We start from the raw sequence: 26638 nt of genomic DNA on the forward strand, positions 1-26638 counted from the left end.
GAGATAGTCCTATGCCTCTCCCATTTTAACACTGCACCAGAAACTAAAGCTAACAAACCCAGAAACTGTTTATTACCATCCCCTGCCCTCCTGTGGGAAAGGTAGAGAAGAGCTTTTAAAAATATTTTTATATGCATTGAGTATAGGAGTTGGGAGGTCATGTTGCAACTCTGCAGGATATTGGGTTTGGCCACTATTGGAATGCTGTGTGCAATTCTTATATCCCTGCTACAGAAAGGATGTTGTGAAACTTGAAAGGGTTTCAGAAAAAATTACAAGGATGTTCGCAGGGTCGGAGTGTTGGCTTCCAGAGGAAGTGGTGGAGATTGGTATAATTGCAACATTTAAAAATGCATCTGTGTAGGTACATGAATAGATAGAGTTCGAGATATGGGCCAAATGCTGGCAAATGGGAATAGATTCATTTAGGATATCGGGCCAGCATGGACAAGATAGACCAAAGATTCTGTTCCCATACTGTACGTCTCTATGACCGTAAGGAGGTGAGGCCACTGAAATATGAAAGTATGAATTGGGAGCAGGAGTAGGCTGTTCAGTCCTTTGAACCATCTCTGCTGTTTAATGCTATCGTGGCCATCTCATCTCAGCTTCAACTCCATTGTCATGCCCACTCTCCATAGCCCTCCAACCCAGTGGTAATTAAAAGTCAATTTACTCCTTAAATGTACTCAATGTCTCAGCATCCATCACATTCTGGGGTAGTTACTTCCACAAATGCACAAGCCTTTGAGAAGCAGAGGTGTTAGGAACTGCAGATGCTGAAGAAAGGTTTAGGGTCTGATGCTGCTTGGCCTGCTGTGTTCATCCAGCTCTACACCTTGTTATCTCCTTTGAGAAGCATTCCTTCTTTGTGTTTTAGTACTACTACCCCTCATTCTAAAATGATGAGATATGATCCTAATTGCTTGCTGTACCTGCCTGTCTATTTATATTAACTGGTGTACAAGGACACCCAGATCCCGTTGAACATCCACCCTTCTCACTATATGGCCATTTAAATAATACTCTGCTTTTCTGTCTTTCAAGCCAAGATATATAACTTCACATTTATCAATTGTGTTTGTCCACATGCTCAGCTTTTCCACCTAAAAAGGTAATCGCAAATTGCACAAGCTTTCATTTCCACAAGCAACATTTGTTGAATTATATCGTTAGTAACAAAAACAAATTGAAGACCGGTGTATAGATAGTACGCAAAATGTTAATAGAGTTTCTCCCCACTGCGGCTAAATGTGGGTGTTAACTAAGATGGCAGCCATGACATGCCCAAATAAGTGACATTGCATCACTTCCTGTGATGGTGTGACTATTTCCATAGGTTTAAATAAGTCTGTTTTACATGTGAGAGAAACAGTCCCTCGTGGGGAATTGTAGTCAATCAAAATACATTGATAGTGCATACGTTCTGAGAGTTACAGTTCATGTGTGATGGGCACAGCATGACATTGCTGCACTGTCAGAGTTTGGTTGACCTTCTACATTTGGAAAGGAAGAAACAACAGGGTAGGAAGAGGCCATTCAGCCCCTCAGACCTGCTCTGACATTCATCTATCTCAATGCCAAATTCCTGCACTGTCCTCATATTCCTTTATGGCATTAAGGAGTAGAAAGCTACCTCTTGGTCAACATGCAACGCAGCGTTGGCTCCTTTATTAGTCTTTAGACCTTCCTGAAAAACTTCCAGGTATTTAATTAGGACTTCACTCAGGCAGCCATTTTCTAATCGAAAAATGGTGAGCTCATCTAGGTGAATCTTTCTCAACCAATTTTGCACAATCAGGCTTAGGTGTGAGCTTTTTATGACAGTCAGTGGTAACTGAACTATTTGCTTCTTATGAGAGACTGGATCTGAATTTGCACCCTTAATCTGTAATGTTTCTCCAGTATATGTTCTCAGTCTAGCTGAGCTCCTGCACAAACTTAAGGGCTGGAATCTGGAATGAATTTTGTTAAAGACCAGTTCTGCATTCACTAAAACCACTGCACTGGTATCAACCTCCATTAGAACCAGGTGACTATTTAAGCAGATAAGCTCTCCATCTCCTGCAGAACTTCTGATTCCCTGGTCCTCAACACCTCATCTTTACCATGGACGTCCAGTCCCTATACACCTGCATTCCCCATGGAGATGGCCTAAAGGCCCTCTGCTTCTTCCTGTCCTGCAGGCCCAACCAGTCCCCCTCTACTGACACCCTCATGTGCCGAGCCGAATGCGTCCTCACCCTCAACAAATTCTCTTTCAATTCCTCCCACTTCCTACAGATGAAAGGGGTGGCCATGGGTACCCACAAGGGCCCAAGCTATGCCTCCCTCTTTGTAGATTACGTGGAACAGTCCCTCTTCCGCACCGACACAGGCCCCAAACCCCACCTCTTCCTCCGTTACATTGATGACGCTATCGGCACCACCGCATGCTCCCACGAGGAGCTCAAACAGTTCACCCACTTCACTAACATCTTCCACTCCAACCTTAAGTTCACCTGGACCATCTCTGATACCTCTCTCTCCTTCTTGGACCTCTCTGTCTCCATCTCTGGCATCCACCTGGAAATTGGTATCCATTTCAAACCTACTGTCTCCCACAACTAACTAGAATACACCACCTCGCACCCACCTTCCTGCAAAAATGCCATCCCCTATTCCCATTTCCTTTGCCTCTGCGGCATCTGCTCCCAAGACGAGGCATTCCACTCCCGAACATCCCAGATGTCCTCTTTTTTCAAGGACCGCAACTTCCCCTCCACAATGGCCAAAAATGCTCTTGACCATGTCTCACACATTTCCCACAACTCATCCCTCACACTCCCTCCCCGTAATAACAACCATAACAGAATCCCCCTCGTCCTCACGAACTACCCCACCAAAGTCCGGATCCAATGCATGATCCTCCAACATTTCCGCCATCTGCCTTCTGACCCCACCACCAAAGACATTTTTCCCTCCCCACCCTTATTTAACTTCCGGAGGGGCCACTCTCTCCATGATTCCTTTGTCCATCCACACTCCCCTCCAGCCCCACCAACCCTGGCACTTTTCCCTGCAACCAAAACAAGTGCTACACCTGCCCTACATCACCTCCCCACCCCCATCCCAGTCCCTAAGAAGACCTTCCACACAGGCAGATGTTCACCTGCACATCTGCCAATGTGGTATACTGTACCCACTGTTCCCATTGTGGCCTCCTCTACATCAGGGAAACCAAGCAGAGGCTTGGGGACCACTTTGCGGAACACCTACGCTCAGTTCGCAACAAGCAACTACACCTCCCAGTCGCGAACCATTTCAATTCCCCCTCCCTCTCCTTGGACGACATGTCCATACTGGGCCTCCTGCTTTACCACAATGACACCACTCAAAAGCAGCAGGAACAGCATCTCATATTTCGCTTGGGAACCCTGCAGCCTAAGGGTATCAATGTGGACTTAACAAGCTTCAAAATCTCCCCTCCCCCTACCGCATCCCAAAACCAGCCATCTATTCCCAATCTCCCTAACCATTCCTCCCACCTCAAGCCACACCCCCATCTCTACCCACAAGCGTCATCCCGCCTCCTTGGCTTGTCTGTCCCCCCTGGACCGACATATCCCCTCCCTAATTCCCCACCTACACTCACTTTTACTGGCTCCATCCCCGTCTCTTTGACCTGTCTGTCTCCTCTCCACCTATCTTCTCCTTCATCCATCTTCTATCCACCTCCCCCATGACCCTATTTATTTCAGAATCCCCTTCCCCTCCCCATTTCTGAAGAAGAGTCTAGGCCCGAAATGTCAGCCTTCCTGCTCCTCTGATGCTGCTTGGCCTGCTGTGCTCCTCCAGCTCCACACTTTGTTATCTCTGATTCTCCAGCAATGGCAGCTACTAAGTCTCTGTGACTATTAAAGCAGATATTTATTTTGATTGGTTCTGATTTGGACGTTGTTAAGTAATTTAACTGTTCCAAACCTAAATTGGCAGATGGTTTAGTTACCAGTGATTGTCATAAAGGCCCAAGCTTGATGAGAAAAAGCTGGTTGAGAAAGATTCGACCTAGTATGAGTTCTTACTCAGTTTATGGATGGGACTCTTTTGCTGTCTTGAGTCTGCATGCCAGCAGCAACTTCAATGGCTTGCTGACCCAGATCCTGAAGAAAATTGTCACCATTTGGCTGAAGTTTGGATTTGTTTTGGGGTTTTGGTGTGCACTGCCTGTTCAGGATGTGCCCTGAGTGAGGCCACACAATTGCCTTTCTCCAAGTGTTGTTCCCCAAGACCAATTGGACCAGTGACCATCAGAATACCCCATAACTCATATCCTCCACTTGCAACATTTTCCAACGATAAAGCCAGTTGTGATGCCTGTTTGAAGTACAGTTGGGCTTCAGCTGGAAGGTACTTCTGCACATTTACATCATTCATCCCACATACCAAGCAGTCTCTCCGCATCTCATCAAGGACTAAGCCAAAGTCACATGCTACTGCCAGTCTTCTTAACTTCATCAAAAACCCCAATACATATTCCCGTGGATCTCGAATTAATGAATAAAGCTGATAGCATCTCAGAATTAGAGGAGGCTTGGGGTCATAATATTCCTTAATTAAATCTGTCAGCTCTTTAAAGGTTTTAGTATCTGGTGCTTCAGGGAATGTTCAGCTCCTAATAACGAAAAAAAAGCTGCAGGCCCACAAGCTGCCAGGAGAATTACTGATTGCTTTTCATCTGCCCTGTTGTCATTTACCCAGAAAAAATAACATATTCTTTCCACGTACTGAGCCCAGTCTTCAATAGCAGGATCAAACAGGTCTAGCTTCCTAAATAATGACACCTTGCCAGTAAAGCCCACCCCAACTTAAAGACAACTGTTCCAAATGAATATCTTCAGGAGCATTCTTTTTTCTCATCATCATTGAAATAATTCCACAGAGGCCAGTAACGTCTCATCAATCACCCTTTACGTGCACAGGACAAGTGCTTGACTTTGGTCTGGCTTTCTCAGTGTGAGCAGTACCGCTGACACCCCTGCTCTTATCTATCAGCCAGGGGTCCCTGATTGGACCAAATTAACAATATTCAATGAGGTCCACCTTACTGACTTCATTACAAATCGACCTGAGTGACAATGCTGCCACCAACTCTCTTACTTTTGCCAGTCTAGAGGCTTTCAAGTAGTCTGCACTGAAGGATGAACCATGAGTAAATCCCAGCTTTGATAAGATGAAAAGATAAAGTTTATTGCGTCTTAGCAAGGCAAGTAAAGTTGCCATCGGGCTGCTGTCCCATCAAAGAGAGAAAGAGAGAACTGGAGATAAGTTTAACCTGAGGGTCACCACAGCTCGAGCAAGGTTGAGAATGCAGGACTTTCATGGAAAACTCAGGGAACTGAGGCGACATTGTTAGACAACACTCTGAATCACAAACCAAATGCCCAATCAACTGAGCTAACCAACCCTCCGACATCTTACTACACCTTAATAATACGGGTTACTGGTGGGTGAAACTAGAACTGGGGGACGTAGCCTCAAAATCAGGGGGAGCAGAATTAGGACTGAGCTGAGGAGGAACTTCTTCACCCAAAGGGTTGTCAATCTGGAATTCCCTGCCCAGTGAAGCAGTTGAGACCCCCATGTTGAATGTTGTTAAGACGAAGATAGATTTTTGAACAGTACAGGTATTAAAGGTGAGAGTGAGAGGGCGGGTAAGTGGAGCTGAGTCCACGAAAGTGATCTTATTGAATGGTGGAGCAGGCTCAGTGAGCCAGATGGCCTAGTCCTGCTCCTATTTCTTATGTACATTATGCTGATGGTAACATGAAGTGTAGAAAACATGCTTTCTCCGGCAACAATTGGCTGGAACTGCCTGACAGTGGGGAACGGATTTTCGGATTTAGGCCTGGGTAGACCAGCATGGGGAAAACACCTTACAGTGAGCTCTAAGATTGCTTTATGGGCAAGGTTCAGTGCTTCCTTTGCACAGAACTGTTAGAGTTTTATTCAATTATTATCTTACCAACATTACTTGCACAGTCATCGTCAACTAGGTCAGATTCTCTTTTAAAAGAGCAAAAACCTAAATGATACAACTGACTCAAATTGAAGCCTTTAAAATTATTAGTTTGTAATGGGTGTTAGTAGAATAATGCATTGGTTGTTGGACCCAGTGGGAAAATGTATAGTATTTAACCTTTTACCTTTTACAGACACAAATAGTAGATGCAAGAGATCTAATTCTACAGCTAAGTATGAAGTATATTGCTTGAATACTTTGCGCTGTTAATTATAGAGAGGTTTTCTCCACACTTCTAATTGCCTATTTAGCCAAAGCATGAATTGGAATATTGTTGTTCAAATAACTGAAACTTCTGAGATTTGTTCACAGTAAGCAGAACACTGAAGGACACCAGTTGATCTAACATCTCAGTACTAAATCTACGTCCTCTAATCCTGTTTCCCTTTTCCTTCTCTTTTATAATCTTCCTTTTCAAATATGCTTCAGTCACCATTTGTGTGAGACATTTTACTGATCCGCACTGAGAAAAACGTGTCCTGTCTTCCTGCTTTACTCTCCCAATAAAATCTAACCTCCCATCTATAATTCTTGCCACTGACTCAATAACCAGTGAAAACAGTCTTTTATTGCCTAGAAACCTTGATTAGATTTGATCTTGACCTTCTTCATTCAATACAGAAAGAAATAATTTTTCGACTCTCTATTTTCATTCCTAACTTTTCACACTAATGATTATTTTACTGGAATTAAGCTGGCCTCTTCCCACTGGCCAGAACATCTTTTCATTAGTAATGCGGCTGGCCAGAACTTCACACATGTCTCCACTTGGCAATGCCTCTGCACAAAAACTAAATTCTTTGACATTTTTGTTTGGTTTTGTGCATGAAGCAATGTGGAATGTTTCACAGCTTCCTAGGGGGCTTTCCGGGATTAGGCCGTGCCAGCGAATTTACGAGAACACAGACTCATTTACAGTCCCGCAGGCCAATGTGAAGCTTGCATTGTGTAAGATGGTCACCAATAGTTGAAAGCTGCCAGCAGGTTCAGTGAATCAGAGGATTGTTACAGTGCAGAAGGAGGTCATTCAGCCCATCATGCCTGCACTGGCTCTATTACCAAATGCCAACCTCCTGCCTTTTCTCCACATCCCTGCACATCATTACAATTCCAAACAAGCATCCAATGCCCCTCTTGACTGCCTCAATTGGACCTGCCTCCACTACATTTCCAGGCAGTGAATTCCAGGCCTTAACAACCCAGTATGAACAAGTTTTTCTTTCTCACATTACCCTTGTTTCATTTGCACATCACTTTAAATCTATACCCCACTCATTCTTGTTCCTTTCACAAGCAGGAACATTTTCTCCCCGTCTACTCTGTCCAGCCCACTTATGATTTTAAGAACCTCGACCAAATCTCCTCCGAGCCTTCTTCACTCTAAGGAGAACAGTGCCAACTTCTTCAATCCACCCGTATAATGGAAGTTTCTCATTCCTGGAACTGTTGTTGTTAATCACTTCTGCACTCTCTCCAATAAGTTCACATCTCCCCCATAATGTGGTGCGCATAATTGTACACAGTACTCCAGCTGAAGTCCAACTAGCATCCTATGCAAGTTATACATGTCCTCCTGGCCCTGGTACCCTATGCCCCCATTAATAAAGGAAGGACACTGTCTGCTTTACTCATCTCTCTACTTGTTCTTCCAACTTCAATGATCTGCAGAAGATTTCAGTAATAGCTGGTGGTCAATCTCCAAGCATTGAAAAAACAAAGCTAATGTACAAGACAGGAGCTCAAAGAAAGTTCATTAATCTGCAGCTCATTGTAAATTCCAGTCATGTCTGGAGACCATTGATCTTTTCCAGATTTGACAGCATAGATGACTATATCCTCCCTGGAGGTGGTGAGAAAAGAGGCAAGATGGGCTAACAACTTGGCAAGTTTCCCCTGGAAAAGATACTTGCTCCCTTCATTTTTATCTAATCCTTGAGTTCCTTCAGTGTGGAAATAGGCCGTTCAGCCCATCGAGCCCACACCAACGCTCTGTGGAGCATCACACCCAGACCCACCCTGTTCCTGTAACCCTGCATTCCCCATAGCGAATCCACCGTAACCTGCACATCTTTGGACTGTGAGAGGAAGTCAGAACACCCAGAGGAAACCCACACAGACACGGGGAGAGTGTGCAAACTCCACACAGACAGCTGCCCGAGGGTGGGATCGAACCAAGACCCCTGGTGTTGTGAGGCTGCAGTGCTAATCACTGTGCCACTGTGTCTCCATGTCCATCAAATTATGGCCTTTGAGTGGTCAATAAACAGTCAATTAAGTACCATGGTCCCAACCTGATTACTATTTTGGTGTTCTTACCAGTGTGTTGGCAGGTGGGGAGCAGTGCTCCACTTAACCCAATCTGGGGACAATCGGGGCAGAAGTAAAGGTGACGTGAGGAAAACGATCTTCATGCAGTGAGTGGTGAGCATGTTGAATGAAATACCTGACAACGTGCTGAAGGGAGCATTCAAAAAGAAGGCAGACAGTTTTTTGAGGACAAAATAAATCTCTAGCCACATAGGAAGGGCGATGAAATGGGATTGATCAGTTGCACTTGCCAAGAGCTGACGCAGAAGCAACAGGCTGAATGGTGTCTTTCTATGCCTGCGCTAGTTTTCTTCTTCATGCTATGGAAAAACATAACTTAGTTCCATTTTTTTTCCTTCACTTTGTAATTTGTGAATTTCTACAGGACATGTATCATTTGGGCATTGGTGTTATGTCAGATGCAGGTGAAAGGAAGCTAGGTTAAATGGGAAGGAGAGAGGATTGATAAGAGATATCATTTAGGTTCAATGAAGAGGAGACTCATGAACATTGACACTAGAATAAGTCAAATAGCCTGTTTCTGAGCTGTAAGTGCTCTATCCTTTCCAGCTGTTATTTGATGCAGTCCAGTCTGTTGCTGCTACACAACAGGACTATTTAACTCCATGCTCCATGTCAAATTTAGAATATAATTCAAATGCAGCGCTGTCTGAATACAAGTGAGATATAGGAGAGAACAATCTTACTCTGACTGTGGATACATACAAGAAGAAATTTGGTGTAACATGAAGATCCTTCCAGTGAGCCATGGAACAAGGTGCGTGTGTTTCAGATCAGTCTCCACTGGTCTAAGTCTGGGACCCTTGCTGGTCACCTGTGGAAGGTTAAACAATGTGATGACTGTCTGCCTTTTGTGAGGTTGGTCTGAACCTCTTGATTTTGGATGATAAAGTATGAAGCTGGATGAACACAGCAGGCCAAGCAGCATCTTAGGAGCATCTTGCCACTGGATCAGAAGGTCGATGTCTCAAGGCTCACTCGATAGCTCTCCTGCTCCATCATCCCAACACCATTTCCACGTACCACATTGCCCATGATTTCCAACTGTCCACCAAATATCCGAAACTTGTGTCAAATTGCAACTCGCGGCATTGTTTCAGGTGCATGTGAAAAATCCAAAGGCACAAATTTTAGAAGGGAATTTTCCCCAGGCAATGTTTAACCTCAGTCACCTTCACAAAAACACAGATGATCTGGTCACTCTCACAGTGTTGCCTGGGAACTTGCTGAGTGCGAACTGACTGCAGTGATTCTCATATCACAACAAGTGGTTACACCTCAGAAAGTGCGCCATTGGCAATAAAGTGTTTTGTGACTTTTGAAGGTCATGAAAAGCATCACATAAACACAGCGCTGCATCTTCTCAGACTCTCAAATCAGGTGAAGACAGGGCAGTGCAGCTGGAACACGAATTTGAAGTGTTTTAACTCAACATTAGCTATGGCTAATGAGTCAATCCTGACTGCTGCAGAATCAGGGCCTGAGCTGACAGTAGAATAAAATAGAGAGGAAACTCCAAAAGGTCAAAGTCCCAGCTTCTTTTGCTGTGGCCTCACATTAGGTGGCACGGTGGCTTACGGCGGCACGGAGGCTCAGTGGTGAGCACTGCAGCCTCACAGCACCAAGGACCCGGGTTCAATTCCAGTCTCGGGTAACTGTCTGTGTGGAGCTTGCACATTCTCCCCGTGTCTGCGTGGGTTTCCTCCGGGTGCTCCGGTTTCTTCCCACAGTCCAAAGATGTACAGGTGGATTGGCCACGCTAAATTGCCCATAGTGTTCAGGGTTATGGGGTTTTGGGGGGGATGGGCCTGGATGGGATGCTTCAAGGGGCGGTGTGGACTTGTTGGGCCGAAGGGCCTGTTTCCACACTGTAGGGAATCTAATTAGGCCCAAATCCCATGATATAAACCATACAACATCATCATTTGTGGGAGGCTGAAACCATTTCACATTATCGGAAAAAATCCTTCCTGATAGCTCACTGATAGCCCTAATGCAATAAAGAAGGATCATTAGCTTCCTTAAAATGCTGCCTTTCTAATCTAACAAGTTACATTTATGCAGCCCCTGAGCCATCCCGAAATGCTTCAAAGGAATGTTATAAAGCAAATATCAGATGAACCACATCGGAGGCATTAGGTCAGACAACAAAAACAGAGTTGCTGGAAAAGCTCAGCAGGTCTGGCAGCATCTGTGAAGGAAAAAGCAGAGTTAATGTTTCGGGTCTGGCAGAAGGTTTTGTTCCTAATATGCAGCATCCGCAGCTCTTTCGGTTTTTATTAGGTCAGACAACTCGGTTAAAAGATTAACCTTTAAGGAATGCCCTCAATGAAAGCGAGGTAGAGAGACAGAGAGGTCGAGGGAGGGAATTCCAGAGTTTCAGTTCAGAGAAAATGTAGGCAAAGGCACCACCATTGGGAATTAAAATTAAAATTGGGATTGCACAAGGGACGAGAGTGCAAGGATCTTGGAGGATGGTTATGAAGAATTTGCAAACAAAGGATAAAAACATTCAAACCAAGATGATGTTTGACCAACAGGTGGGTACTTAATCAGATTTCAACCAGGAGAAAGACAGAGACAAAGAGAAATTGCTCCTTAAACTGAGACAGCTTAAAGGAAGACAGAGAGAGAATTCTTGTAGCACTCTGTTTCATGCTTTTCTTTGATGCCCCAGGAGTCTAGAACAGAACTTAAAGATTGTTGGGCAACCGTCAGCAGAGTAGCAGGGATTCCAGCAATTAAGGACAATCAACGCTTTTCATCCCAGAAAGTGTCCAAACATTTCAATATCTTCCAGTTTGCCACATCGTCCATCAATGTAGATGTTTATGTTCTCACAGCAAAAGTAATGGATTAAAGCCCTGTTTGACACATATAACCTGAAGTGTATCACTTCTATCATATCTGGGGCATAAAACACAACTTACTACTATTTTCATACTTTTCATTTGACAGGGTAAGATGTTTCTTGAAGACAGCTCCAGCTACGATGCCTTTGATAGATGACTATTAATTAACTCCAATGATTTTCTTTTCTCTACAGTACAAACTTTTTAATTAACCTTATTCATGAGAGTTTTGGCACAACCTCAAGGGTGTTAATATAATGTGTATACATCTAAGTAGCTGTGAAAGTGTGGTCTCATCAATATAATGGTGTCACCTCCATTCATTTCACTCCCTGTCTAGCGCTTGTGATTTTACTATTAGTTTGTTTTCAGACCCTCACTAATTCTACATGCATCATGCGCATGCAGTTGAAATGTTAAATATTCAGTACACTATCTGTATATAACTGGCATCATGTGTCAGTGATCAGAATTCCTGGCATTCCAAACTCTAATATGTCCCCTAGACATATCAAATCAATGTGGCACAGGAGGAAATAATTTACATTTTGAGTAGTGGGCGACACATCACTCTGCAAAATCCATTTGAGAAATAATTAACCTTCGCTTATCCCTGTATTAATTTTAAAAGAAGTGTGGTTCTTTACAATTAGCTCAAGTAATCTTCAATAATAAACCACAGGTTTTGGGGTAAATCCATTATGTGATTCAAAGAAGTGGATTTATACTCTTCAGTTTGGAATATTGGATTACACATTGTCATAATTTATTTCCCTGCCTTCAGTTACCAGAGGACACACTTAAGCAATGTCAGCTCCTCTCCCTCTCGCCCTGCCCAAGGGGGTCCAGTTCAGTTTAAGCGGTGATTTCAGACTGTTAATACCATTAATACACAGTCATCATTACTGTTGTTTTGTAAATCACCTCTTACATAGTTTTCTTACCACAGGCAAACAGTTAATGGAAAGTTGATGAAGGGTCTAGGCCCGAAACGTCAGCTTTTGTGCTCCTGAGATGCTGCTTGGCCTGCTGTGTTCATCCAGCCTCACATTTTATTATCTTGGAATCTCCAGCATCTGCAGTTCCCATTATCTCTAATGGAAAGTTCTCTTTGTGTTTGGATAGCTGCGCCAAATCCTATAGGATTGGCCCTTCAAATCTGAAGATGTCCTGATATAAATTCACAAACAATAAGATGAGGGAATTATTTTTGCTGCTTGCAATCTTTAAACCAATTTAACTTATCACAGAGGAAAATTTTGTGGGCTCCTGTTGGGCAGGAGACAAGAAGCCAGTAAGTCAAGCTCATGCCAAGATAACTTCCCAACGATGCCACCGTGAATTCTAGGCCAATACCTCATAGTGATGCCCTTTCAAAAGGAGTGATGTGGTATAGAGGCCATAGATAACCTGCACCAAGGTGAATATTCCCTCTGACTACAGACTGGGTCTCACTGACTTTATTTCAAATTCCCATCGCCCTGTCTGCTTGAATTAATCAAGTATTTATTTCACCATGAATCAGTTGGCACTCACATGAAGAAAAGGTTGAATCTTTGATGTTTGTGCTGGTTTTATTCATTGCCAGTCACATTGGCACCCTTGACTATTGGACTGACCATTTCATGCCCGATGCTAACGTCACCAACACTGGCTGTAGTCAAGGATATAAGCTTATCATCCTTACTCAGATCCAGAGTGGACAGGAGTGCTGCCTCAGAATTCAGCCTCTGTGCTCAGCATTTTTTCTGTAGATATAAGAGACATTTTGGCTCCCAATTATGACACATATGGCAGGTTGTGCCCACTGTGGTTCTGCAGAGGGTGTTCAAATGCAGGTAATGAGTGTCAGGGGTGATGTGTTGAGGAAGAAGATTATGATGCCAAACAGCATGCAGTGATAATGTTAGTTAGGCCACAGCTGGAGTACAGTGCACTGTTCTGGTCACCACCCTTTAGGAAGGATGTGCTTGTGCTCGAGAGGGTACAGAGCAGATTCACCAGGATTTCTAATCCTGCATGCAAGGCTGAAGGCCACTTGCTGGAAGATAGGATGACAACAGATTGATGACTGGCACAGACACAATGGGAAAATGGCTTCTTTCCCTGTGGTGAAAACTCTATGATTCTCTAAATTATTTTCTCCAGGATGTGGGAGCTTCTGAATGGCAGTCAGCTAAGTAGATAGACCATGGGAAATGCAGGGTTACAGGGACAGGGTAGGATGTGGTTTTTGAGTGGGATGCTCTTTGGAGGGTAGGTGTGGACTCAATGTGCTGAATGGCTTGCGTCCACACTGCAAGGATTCTAAGCAAGGAAATTAAGGACAGCATCAAACCTAAGGAAAAAGCACAAGATTACAGAAAGTTGAGCAGCAGGTCAGATGATTAGTCAGAATATAAAGAAAAGCAAAGAATGACTGAAAGATTAATCAAGATAAATAAACTACAGCGTGAGAGTGAGTTAGCTATAAATGTAAAAACAGATAGCAGGAATTTCTATACGTATTTAAACAGAAAAAGAGAGTCGTATTGGACTTGAAGTGTTAACTCTGTTTCTCTCTCCACAGATGCTGCCAGACCTGCTGAGTTTCTCCAAAATTCTCCCTGTTTCAGATTTCCAGCATCTGCAGTATTTTGTTGTTATTAAAAGAGCAAATGGAATCATAGTCAAAGAGTCATACAGCACAGAAGTAGTTCCTTATATCCAACCAGTCCATGCCATTCAGTAATCCCAAACTGAACCAATCCCACCTCCCTGCTCCTGGCCCATATCCCTCCAAACCTTCTCTCTTCAGGTGCTTATCCAAAACTTTTTTTAACTGTTTTAACTGTACCGGCATTCAGTACTTGCTCTGGAAGTTCATTCCACATGCACACCAATCTCTGTGCAAAAAAATTGCACCTCATCTTGTGTTTTTGAATCTTTTTCCTCTCACCTTAAGAAATATGCCCCCTAGTCTCAACTCAAACCTTCAATAAAGTGAGGGGTGTTTCTTTAGAGGATGAGAATGGGGAGTTGCAAATTATAAAGAAATGGCAAATATAATAAATAAATATTTTGCTTCTGTCTTCACTATAGAAGATATGTACAGTTTTCAAGAAATACATGTAAGTCAGGCGTGTGAAGGAAGAGAAGTAATTCGTCAAACTGTAAACACCAGGGAAACAATACGGATCAAACAGATAGAACTGTGGTTTGATAAATCTCTGAGTTCTAACAGACTTCATTCTCGGGTCTGAAAGAAGCCACCAATGAGCTTAGATGCACTGCTGTTAATTTTGCAAAATTCAGTTAACTCCAGAAATGTTCCAACTGGCTCTGGAGAGATGATGACATTGTGTTAATGCTACTGGGCTTGTGACCGAGAACCCCAGACTGTTTTGGAAACACAGGTTCAAATCCCACAATGGGTAGACAGTGAAATTTGAATTGAGTAAAAAGCTAGTGTAAGGATGACCATGTCAATTGTTGTAAAAACTAGCCTGGTTCTTTTGGGAAAGAAATCTACCTCTCTTACCTGGTCTGACCTACACGTGACTCCAGGCAAACGGTTGGAGTATAACATAATGTGGTTGACGCTTAACTGGGTTCAAGGATGGGCAATAAATACTGCCTTGGCAGGGATGCTCACATTCCACGAACAAATAAAAGACTGGAAAATGTTAGATATACAATTCAGGAAAGGAGGGGGGTAGAATGTAGGAAACTCCAGGCAAATTAGCTTGATATCTGACATTGGAAAGGCGTGAGATTTGATCATCAAGGCAGTTAGAGCTGGGCATTCGGAAGAAAAACTCAAGGTAATCAGGAAGAGTCAGCGTGGCTTTGTGAAAAGGAAGTTGAATTTGACCAATTTATCGGAACTCTTTGAAGGAGTAACATGCGCTTTTGTTAAACAGGACCCTGACACTGTACTTTGCAAGATTTCCGGAAAGAACTTTGACAAAGTTCTACCTTAAAAGTCATTGTTCGAAATAGGAGCTCAGTGTAAAATATTAGCATGGATAGAGGAGTGGCTGGCTGACAACAAACTGAGAATGTGCACAAACAGCATTTTTAAAAAATGTCAGCATGTGTGGTTCCAATGAAGTGCTGGGGCCTCAACATCTTCTCATTTATATTAATTCCTTCAGTGAGAGGGTTGAAAACAAGCTGATTAAATTTGCAGATGACACAAAGATAGCAGAGGGGGCGTGGAAAGTATGTTGTCAAGATGACAGAGCAAGAATGCAGATGAATATAGATCAGCAAAGTGAATGGGGAAATATACAGCAGATGGAGTACAATGTGGGAAAATATGGAGTTGTTCCCTTTGACAGGATGAATAATAAAGTAGAATATTATTTAAACGGTGAACAATTGCAAAATTCTGAAGTACAAAGTGTTTTAGTGCATGAGTCTCAAAAAGTGAGCTTGCAGGCGCAGCAAATAATCGAGGAGAAGGTTAATGGGATGTTAACCTTTATAATGACAGCATTGAACAGAAAGATAAAAATATTATTGGAGTGATTGTAACACCTGCCAGACCTAATAGAAACTGAAAGAACTGCAGATGCTGGAAATCAGAAACAAAAACAGAAATATTTGGACAGGCTCAGCAGGTCCGGAAGTATCTGTGGAGAGAAATCAGAGTTAACATTTTGGGTCTGGTTATTGTTCCTCAGAACCAATGGTAGCTATAAAAATATCAGTTTATATTCAGAAAATGAGGTGGAGGAAGTGGTAGGTGGGGATAGAGCCCAAGGAGAGGGAAGATCAGTTGGAGAAACAAAGGAGTGGAAAAACGATCAGCCAGGGAGAATGGGATATTAGGAACTGCAGATGCTGGAGAATCTGAGATAACAAGGTGTAGAGCTGGATGAACACAGCAGGCCGAGCAGCATCAGAGGAGCAGGGAGGCTGACGTCTCAGGCCTTGACCCTTCCTCAGAAAATGAAGATTTACACCTTGTTAGCCAGGGAGAATGAATAGCTGTTTGTAGACAATTGGTAGCGAATGGTGGGTGGTGTGTAACAGCCTGCATTGGCCTTCCCCATTGTAGAGGATATAGCGCTGTGAGCGGTGAATGCAAGAGCCCAGATTGAAAGTGTGAGGAAAATGCTGCTTCACCTGGAAGCTCTCGCTCTGTTTTTCTCTCTCCACCACAGAGGCTGACAGAGCTGCTGAGTGTCTCCAGCCCTTTCTGTTCTCATGATGAAAGGTTGGACAAACTGGGCGTTTACACTAGAGTATAGAAGAATGAGAGGTGATTTGATGGAAATCTATAAGATCCTGAATGGCATTGACAAGGTGGGTGTGGAAATGATGTTTCCCCACAGAAGTCAATCCAGAACTAGGGGCCTCTATTTTAAAATCAGGGGATGCTCTTTCAGAAGAGAGACAACGAAAACTTTTCTCTCTTTCAAATATGGAACTGTCTGCCTTAAAAGATGCTGAAAGGGCATCATTATATATTTGTAAGGCCGAGCTAGATAGGAGAATCCACATTATTCAAGAGTAACTAGGAATTTAAAAGGTCTAAAGGTGGATAAATCACCCAGATCTGATGGATGGACTACACCCAGAAATTGATTAGATTAGATTCCCCACAGTGTGGAAACAGGCCCCTCGGCCCAACAAGCCCACACTGCCCCTTGAAGCATTCCACCCAGACCTATCCCCGTATAACCCACACACCCCTGAACACTACGGGCAATTTAGCATGGCCAATCCACCTAACCTGCACATCTTTGGACTGTGGGAGGAAACCAGAGCACCCAGAGGAAACCCACATAGACACGGGGAGAACGTGCAAACTCCACATAGACAGTTGCCTGAGGCTGGAATTGAACCTGGGTCCCTGGTGCTGTGAGGCTGCAGTGCTAACCACTGAGCCACCGTACCACTTTAAAGCTGAAGAGATTGGAGAGGAGTTGGTGGTGATCTTTTAGGAATCAGTGGAGTCAGAGAAGGGTCCAGGGGACTGGAAAATGACTCATGTAACACCCCTGATTAAGAAGGGAGGAGGGCAGAATACAGCAAACTATATACCCGTTAGCCTGACCTGGTAAAATGTTAGAGTCCATTGTTAAGGATGAAATTGTAGAGTGCTCGGGTGTGCACAGTAAAATAGGCCTGAGTCAGCACGGCTTCATCAGGGGAGGTCACATCTGACAAATCTTTTGGAATTCTTTGAAGATGTAATGAGCAAGTTAGGCAAAGGAGAGCCAGTTTATTTTTGTCCTTCCAGAAGCCTTTAACAAGGTGCTGCACAGGAGGCTACTAAATAAAGTAAGAGCCCATGGTGCTAGGGGCAAGATATTGGCACGGCTTGAGGAATGGCTGATGGCAGAGGTCAGAGAATGGGGATAAAGGTGTCGTTTTCAGGATGGCAGCTGGAGTCTAGCACAGTTCCACAGGCGTCAGTGTTGGGACCACAACTATTCACGTTATATGTTAATGAACTAGTCAAAGGTACGAGGTCGATTAGTTTGTAGACGATGTAGAGATAGGTGGGGCAGGCAGTTTTGAGGAAGTAAGGAGGTTGCAGAAGGACTTAGACATGCTAGAAGAGTGGGCAAAATAGTGGCAGCTGGAACACAATGTAAGAAACTGTGAGGTTATGCACATTGATAGGAAGAATAGAGGCATAGACTATTTTCTAAATGGGGAAAAGGCTTCAGAAATGGGTCATTTGAAAGAGATAGTAGGAAATGCAGATGCTGGAGAATCTGAGATAACAAGGTGTGGAGCTGGATGAGCACAGCAAGCCAAGCAGCATGAGAGGAGCAGGAAGCTTGACGTTTCGGGCCTAGAGCCTTCTTCAGAAATGAGAGGTTATGCACGTTTGGCAGTTCAGAAGGCAAATGCAATGTCAGCATTCATTTCAAGAGGGCTGGAATACAAGAGCAGGGATGTGCTTCTGAGGCTGTAAAAGCCTGTGGTCAGACTGGAATATTGTGAGCAGTTTTAGAACATAGAACATAGAACAGTACAGCACAGAACAGGCCCTTCAGCCCACAATGTTGTGCTGACCATTGATCCTCATGTATGCACCCTCAAATTTCTGTGACCATATACATGTCCAGCAGTCTCTTAAATGACCCCAATGACCTTGCTTCCACAACTGCTGCTGGCAACGCATTCCATGCTCTCACAACTCTCTGCGTAAAGAACCTGCCTCTGACATCCCCTCGATACTTTCCACCAACCAGATTAAAACTATGACCCCTCGTGCTAGCCATTTCTGCCCTGGGAAATAGTCTCTGGCTATCAACTCTATCTATGCCTCTCATTATCTTGTATACCTCAATTAGGTCTCCTCTCCTCCTCCTTTTCTCCAATGAAAAGAGACCGAGCTCAGTCAACCTCTCTTCATAAGATAAGCCCTCCAGTCCAGGCAGCATCCTGGTAAGCCTCCTCTGAACCCTCTCCAAAGCGTCCACATCTTTCCTATAATAGGGCGCCCAGAACTGGACGCAGTATTCCAAGTGCGGTCTAACCAAAGTTTTATAGAGCTGCAACAAGATCTCACGACTCTTAAACGCAATCCCCCTGTTAATGAAAGCCAAAACACCATATGCTTTCTTAACAACCCTGTCCACTTGGGTGGCCATTTTAAGGGATCTATGTATCTGCACACCAAGATCCCTCTGTTCCTCCACGCTGCCAAGAATCCTATCCTTAATCCTGTACTCAGCTTTCAAATTCGACCTTCCAAAATGCATCACCTCGCATTTATCCAGGGCGTTGGGAAAATCACCAGCAGAGATATTATGCTCCTGCTGGAGTGTGAAATATATCTCTTCAAGTCTACTTATCATCTCCTTTTTCTTGAGTTCTTTCCCAAAAACAGCTGGCATCTCCTTCTTCAAATAACTGATGATATAGGCATGAACCTTTGCAAGCCTGGCTCGTTTGATGAGATCATTGAGTTTGCGAAGGGCAGCATTGCGAGGTAAACTCTTAATGTCCCTGAAGAGGTCTTCTGTTTCCAACTCAAAAAGTTTCCGATTTTCTGTAATCTGCAGAGGTTTGGACCAGAAGGAGCCAATGTAGACACGTACAACCTCTGGGGTGTCAATCACTTTGCCAAGGGACCACATCAATGCTCCATACACCCTCATGAGTTGCTGTGTATCAACTTGGTCTGCCTTGTTCAAGACAACTCGGATCTTATCATCTTGGCCTTTCAGTGCCTTGATAGCCTCAGAAAACTCATCAGATATATCCAACTTGTGAGCATCAAACAACAGGATGATACGAACAACCCTCTCAGCAAACCATCGCAAAACTTCTGAAAAGTCATAACCTCTGCTCATACGTTGCTTCTCCCCAGAGAGGATTCCAGGCGTGTCAATGATAGTTATGCTTTCCAGCACTTGGTTTGGAAGCTGAGCACACATGAATCTATTTAGAAAAGCATTCCCAAAGGAATTTAGCTTCCGAAAGGGCTTTTTGGGATCAACCACAAGCGCATTGCCAGGAATGATCCCCTCCTCTTGCCCATACATCACAGCAATGAAGGAATCAGTTGTCGGTTCAGGTCCAATCCTCATCCCAGGGAAGTCTTGTTCCAGTAGATATCTGATGAAGGTGGTCTTGCCGGTAGAGTACTGGCCGATCAGCAGCACCATGGGCTTGTTCTCGAAGTCGGCCTGCTCCAGGGCGGGCGAGTGGAAGTGATGGAACTGGTAGTAATCCTCCAGCGGGAGCAGCCTTTTGTTGTACAGGGAGCGCAGGCCCTCGGACACAGTGCTAAACACCGTGGAGTCCTTCCCGCGGGCCTCAGGACAGCCAGCTGAACATGGTGCCTCACCCCTTCCCAGTCTTTACTTCACTGACACAACGCACACCCGCATTCGCCTAGCGGCAGCAACACAGAACACCGGGCTAGGCCGGCCCCGTTTCCCTTAGCCCGCCCAAAGCCATGCCCAACCCCACACAGGCCTCATCCACATTTGGGCCCCATATGTGAGGAAAAGTATGCTAGCATTGGATGGGGTCCAGAAGAGGTTGACAAGAATGATCCTGAGGATGAAGGGCTTGTCATATGAGAAGTGGTTGAGGACTCTGAGTCAGTGCTCGATGGAGTTTAGAAGGATGAGGGAGGATTCTGATTGAAACTTACAGAAAGTCCTGGATAGAGTGGACATGGAGAAGATTTTGCCACCAGTAGGAGTGACTAGGACTCTGAGGGCACAGCCTCATAGCAAAGGGTTGACATTTTAGAACTGAGATGAGGAGGAATTCCTTCAGCCAGAGAGTGGTTAATCTGTGGAACTCATTGCTGCATAAGGCTATGGAGGCCAAAGCATTTAAGATAGAGTTAGATAGGTTCTTGATCAGCAAGGGAATCAAAGATTATTGGGTGAAGGGGGCGTGGGACTGTGATTGAGAAACATATTAGCCATGATTGAATGGAGAAACAGATTCACTGTGCCAACTGTTGTAATTCTGTTCCTCCATCCAATGGAATTCAGAACCAAATCAGATCCATCATGAATGACGCAGGGGGCTTGAGTGGTCAATTTGTGTGTTCAATGACAAGTGAACTGAGCAGAGATTAAACAAGATGCTCAAGGAATTGGAGAGTGGGGAGAGCCCTTGGAATAGGGATAGACCCCCCCCACCACAACCAAGATTGTAAGGGAGCAATGTTGCACAGGGAACAATGGGTGAGGATTGCCTCACTGTCACCGTCTGATGTGGGGCCAGGCTGAGGATTGAATTAGACCTGGTTGTGAGGGTACTCACAGTTGCTAGCTTTTCAGCCTTTGCTTCCATCCAACCCAGACCAGAGTGTGCAATATATCTCAGTTTCCTATCCATTGTAACTTTAGCAAGGAGGTCACTGTCCAATTCCTAACCAGCAGTCATAATGTGTCCATTCTGCAGCAGTGCTCTGTGCACCAGTTACTAACCACTGTTATGCAGTGCACAGCCCACAGGTACAGGTGGGTACCTCACTGGGCTGTGAATCCACCAACTATAACAAGGGTTCTCCATTCACCAACCATCCCACTTCTCTCTCACTGACCACCCCAGGGTCCACAGAGTGATAACAAAATCCACCAAGAACATAAACATGGCAAATTGAATGGATAAATGAAACCTTGACAGAGTGCCTGTGGGCATCAACAAATTGCCCCTCCCTCCTGCCTCTTGTGCCTGTTTGCTGCCTCCTGCTGGCAATCTCACACAGCAATACCCCCAGCAGCTGAAGCACGGCTGGGGGCAAGTTGATGAACCCCACTGGCACAGACATCAGAGCACCTTTGAGGAACTCTGGGCCCCTGTTTCAGACTGAAACATGCCAATCTGGGAGGCACCAAGAGCAGGTCAGTGTATCACATTCACTCTCCACTTCCCCAGTACACAAAAGCTGATGGAGGGTAGGAGGAATGAGAGTCTATAATAGTTTACTCCATCACGCAATCCATCCATTGACTCTGACTATACTTCATCTGCCTCGGAAAAGCTGCCAGCATAATCAAAGATCCCTCCCACCCTGGTGATACACTCGTCCACCCTCTCATGAGGTGAAAACATAAAAGTTTACATACATATATGACCAGATTCAAGAACAGCTTCTTCCTTTCTAGTATCAGACTATTGAACAGACATCTCAAATATTAATGTTGCACTTTCTCTCTCTCGGCACTTATTCTGTGGCTGTAACACTAGACTCTAAATTCTGCTCTGCTGCCCTGATACACTCTATGTAGTACAATCTGCTTGTATAGCATGCAAAACAACACTTTTCACTGTATCTTGGTACATGTGACAACAATCAAATCAAATCAAATCAAATCAATGAAGCTGTCTAAGGTGGCATTTTGTCAAGTTTGCGAGATTTCTGTTTGTGCCCCTTCTGTTTCTCTTGGTGCTTCAGTGGAAGATGGGACATTACAACCAGAGTCTACACCCTGACTATACCTGGAGTTTCCACCAACCCTGTGCTGGGAAAGCTGACCCTCTGAGCTCCACACAAAGCCAACTTGGTGTAGATTTGATGAGTGACTTTAAGGCCACATGTATTTTGAGATGAAAAATACAGTGAAAAGCTTCCACTGTTACCATGATCCAGAGAATCCCTACAGTGTGGAAACAAGCCATTTGGCCCAACAAGTGCACACTGCCCCTCCCAAAGAGCATCCCCCGCCCACCCTTGCCCTGCAACTCCCATATCTAATTCACCTAATGTACACATCCCTGGACACTATGGGACAATTTAGCATGGCCAATCCACCAAACCTGCACTTCTTTGGACTGTGGGAGGAAACTGGAGCACACAGACCACACAGACACTGGGAGAACGTGCAAACTCCACACAGATAGTCATCTTAGGCTGGAATTGAACCTGGGCCCCTGCCACTGTGAAGCAGCAGTGCTAATCACTGTGCCACCGTGCCACCCTTAACACTTGTGTCAGTGGTGCCATTTTGAATAGTTTAAGTATACTGATAAACAAAAATAGCTTAAGGAGAGTCTATAACGCCCTTCCGCCATTGCTTTGCCGCTGTCAGCACTGGACATGACCGTGTCGAAGTTGTCGATTCTTAGGCCCCATCTTTTTCACTGCTGGGTCTACCTCACCAATGTCACCTCTGCTGATGGAGCAGCTGGTATTGGGTGTTGTGCTCATCCCTCTGTCTGCACTCTCGTCGCAGCTGACAGAGTCCCTCTCTGGGCTAACCAACCACCTTGCCACTCCACTCATGCTTCTCCATGCTCTTCGATAGTGAAGCGTTTCATTCTACAGATACCTCAGCCGTACAGTGCAGACACCCCATCCCTCTCTTCACTCCTACCCCACCACCATTAAAATCTTTTGCAGTTGAACGAGTCTGTGAATTCTGTGGTCCTGCATCATGAGTGTGCTAAACACTGGCATCTGAGCATGAGAGCAACTGTCTCTGTTCCTACTTCCTCATTGTTCTCCTACTGTTCCATCACAGGCATGGATCTTAGACTCCTGAAAGGAAAAAGGCAGAAAGGTGTGAAGAGGTCGAAGGGAGGGTTGGTGATTGATGGTGAGAGGACTTAAGAAAGCCAAGCGTCCACTATCTGCAGCTTATAGTTCAGAAGGGAGTGCAGATTGCTGAAGGGAAGATGGTGTGCTAGTGGTTACCATGTACTAGGCTCCTAATTCAGAAGCCCGGCTAAAGTTCTTAAGGTTCTAATCCCATCACGGCTATTGGTGGAGTTCAAATTCAATTGATACATTTGGAATTGGAAGCTAGACTCAGGAAACATTCCTATGATTATTGTAACAACTGGTCTGGTTTGTTGATGTCCTTTGGGGAAAGGAAATCTGTACTCTTTATGTGGTTTGGCCTCCAAGTGTCTCCCAACCCATAGCAATGGAAATCTAAATCAGGAACAAAAGATCAGAGTTAACATTTTGGGTCCGGTGACTCTTCCTCACAATGAGATTCAGGAATGTTAACTCTGATTTTTTTCTTCACAGATGCTGCCAGACTTGCTGAGCTTTTCCAGCATCTTCTTTTTTTGTCCCATAACAATGGAGTTCACTCAAAGCCACCCCCAGAAATGGCTGAGTACAACACCATTTGACATTGTATGTTCTCACTCGAAAATGACTTTGAGACCATCTCCTGCTTCTGTTCCACTCCCAGTGCATCTCCCCTAGTATGCCCCCCGTACATGCATTTCCCCAATCAGTTCAGAATCCCTATCCCCAATCCAGATCAGACAGGATGCTGCACTGTTACTGACTTGTGATTTTCCTGATTTCTCCCCCAGGAGAAGGTCCTGCCAAACATGTCAGGTGCAGGAATTCTCACTGAGAGCAGTGCAGAGAAACTTCACAGAAGGCAGTACTGACTAACTTATTCCCACAACTGGACACAGTTTAAACATTTCATATCTCTTTGAGAAGCTATGGACTGAAGATAAGAGCAGGGCAAGTGGGTGAGAGGGTGGAGGGCAGTGGGAGAAGGAGTAGATGGTCAGGTGAGAGATGGGTGGTGGCAGGTGGGTGAGGGGGTAGACAAGCAGTTGGGAGATGAGGAATGGGGGAAGGTGGGAAGGGATAGAGGGGAAGATGGGAGTGGGTCAAGAGGGCAGGCAGCTGAAGAGGTAGGGGTAAGGTGGGTGAGTGGACAGGGGTAGGTGGGAGAGGGAGTGGGGGTGTAGGTGGGAGAAGGTTAGAAGGGCTGGTTGGAGATGGGGAAGGGTGCAGGTGGGTAAGGGGATAGAGGGGTAGGTGGAGGAGAAGTGTGGGGCAGACGAGAGAGGGCTTGGGGCAGTTGGATGAGTAGGAAGGGGGCAGGTAGGTGAGGATAAATGGGGCTGGTGGGTGAGGGGGTAGGTTGTCAGGTGGGAAAGGGGGAAGGGGTTAGGGGCCGGATGGCATTTGAGGGGGCAGCTTGAATGTGGCTGAAAGCGGGTAACAGTGTTGTTTGGGTTGAGGAGTAGTTGGCTGGGAGTAGGGAATGTTAAAGGAGCTCAGTCAGTTCGTGCGGGTTAATGAGGTCAGGGTGTAGAGAGTGTACAGTCAGGGGATTAAAGGGAATTCCAGGGAGTGGTCAGATGGCCTGGTGGATGGTTACCCAGGAGATTAACGTGGTTTTTACCGTTCCATGTTTTCTTCCTGGATACCTAGCTAAGTAAGAGAATTGGAAACACCACCCCCCCACCCCCGGCCAACCCCGCCAACCCACCAACCTTACCAAAGACTCCAAATTGACCTCAGATTTGGAGACTTTTCTAGAAGGTTCCGGATGGAGGTAACCACCCTTTGGAAGGTTATACTTCCCAGGTAGTTACAACATCGTCGGTCTGTCAGGACATCCAAGGAGGTTGAGAGACATAACTTTGGGATTGATGCGTTTTCCGGTTATCCAGGGCCTTGGAGCTCTATCACCCAATATTCCAGACATTGTATTCATAGGATTTGGATATTCTCCTTGCCAGTTGTCATGAAACTAAGTAAGAAATCTCAATATTAATTATAGTCAGAAGGTTACAGAGTTATAATTAAATTCTATCTATATATTAATGATTAATTAAATTGAATCCAAGCAATAAATCCATATATGAACACCCAGTGTAGGTGATTCTAAATAATGCATTTTTTTAAAGATTATCCATAGAATAAGGATGCTGCTGATTATGACAGGATTTCTTATCCATCTCTAATTGCTCTTGAACTGAGTGGCTTGCTGGGTTATTCCGGTTAAGAATCAATCCCATTACTGTGGGTCTGGAGTCACTTGTAGGTTGGACCAGGTAAAGTTGGTCAATTTCCCTCCCCAGAGGGTTGTTATAAATCACTCGCCCAACAATCTAACTGTGCGACGATCATTATCAGTGGGACCAGTGTTTCATTCCCAGGATTATTAACTAACTGCATTTAAATTATTCAGCACCTATTATGAGATTTCAACTAATTTATCCAGCATTTTGTCTCACTTGCCCAGTAACATAAGAATTCTGCTCACTTCTTCACAGAAATCAGCCCCGCCTTGCTGTGTGATCAGTTTTCAGTACTGAGAACTATCTATCTATCTGAGTGGATTGGTAATCTGGTCAAATCTGTCATCTGTCTGTGTGCGTCTGTAATCTACCTTTACAGATCTATAATCTGTGTGGGTCTGTAATCTATCTTTATAGATCTGTAATCTGTCTGTGTGGATCCGTAACCTGACTGTGTGGATCTGTAATCTGTCTGTGTGGGTCTGTAATCTGCCTGTGTGGGTCTGTAATCTGTCTGTGTGGGTCTGTAATCTGCCTGTGTGGATCTGTAATCTGCCTGTGTGGGTCTGTAACCTGTCTGTGTGGGCCAGTAATCTGTCTGTGTGGGTCTGTAATCAGCCTGTGTGGATCTGTAATCTGTCTGTGTGGGTCTGTAATCTGTCTGTGTGGGTCTGTAATCTGCCTGTGTGGATCTGTAATCTGCCTGTGTGGGTCTGTAATCTGTCTGTGTGGGTCTGTAATCTGCCTGTGTGGATCTGTAATCTGTCTGTGTGGACCTGTACTCTTTTTGGGTGGATCCGTAATCTGTCTGTGTGGGTCTGTAACCTGTCTGTGTGGGTCTGTAATCTGTCTGTGTGGGCCTGTAATCTGTCTGTGTTGGGTCTCTAATCTGTCTGTGTGGATCTGTAATCTGTCTGTGTAGGTCTGTAATCTGTCTGTATGGGTCTGTAATCTGTCTGTGTGGATCTGTAACCTGCCTGTGTGGATCTGTAATCTTTTTGGGTGGATCTGTAATCTGCCTGTGTGGATCAGTAATCTGTTTAGGTGGATCCGTAATCCTCTGAATTCCAGCCAAAGAGTAGTGTGATCCCAGGCATTCAAGAAACAGGAACATTTCCAATGTTCCTCTCCAACATTTGGAGTTTATACTGTGAACTCTCGATAAACATTTCAGTGTCACTTTAAATTATTC

General features: G+C 44.7%; 2 protein-coding genes across 3 annotated transcripts in view; one reads left to right on the forward strand and one right to left on the reverse strand.

The window, feature by feature from the left end:
* Nucleotides 1–26638, forward strand: part of LOC125461687 (leucine-rich repeat transmembrane neuronal protein 3-like) — a 347357-nt gene that overhangs the window by 311873 nt on the left and 8846 nt on the right. The window lies entirely within an intron of this gene.
* On the reverse strand, nucleotides 13574–20178 carry LOC132210790 (EH domain-containing protein 3-like). The gene is given in 3 exon segments (XM_059653200.1): nucleotides 13574–13579; nucleotides 18954–20013; nucleotides 20015–20178. Coding segments are annotated over 3 exon segments (1083 nt in total). The 5' UTR covers nucleotides 20032–20178.

This window comes from Stegostoma tigrinum, chromosome 20 (genome assembly GCF_030684315.1).
Source record: "Stegostoma tigrinum isolate sSteTig4 chromosome 20, sSteTig4.hap1, whole genome shotgun sequence".
NCBI classification, from domain to species: Eukaryota; Metazoa; Chordata; class Chondrichthyes; order Orectolobiformes; family Stegostomatidae; genus Stegostoma; species Stegostoma tigrinum.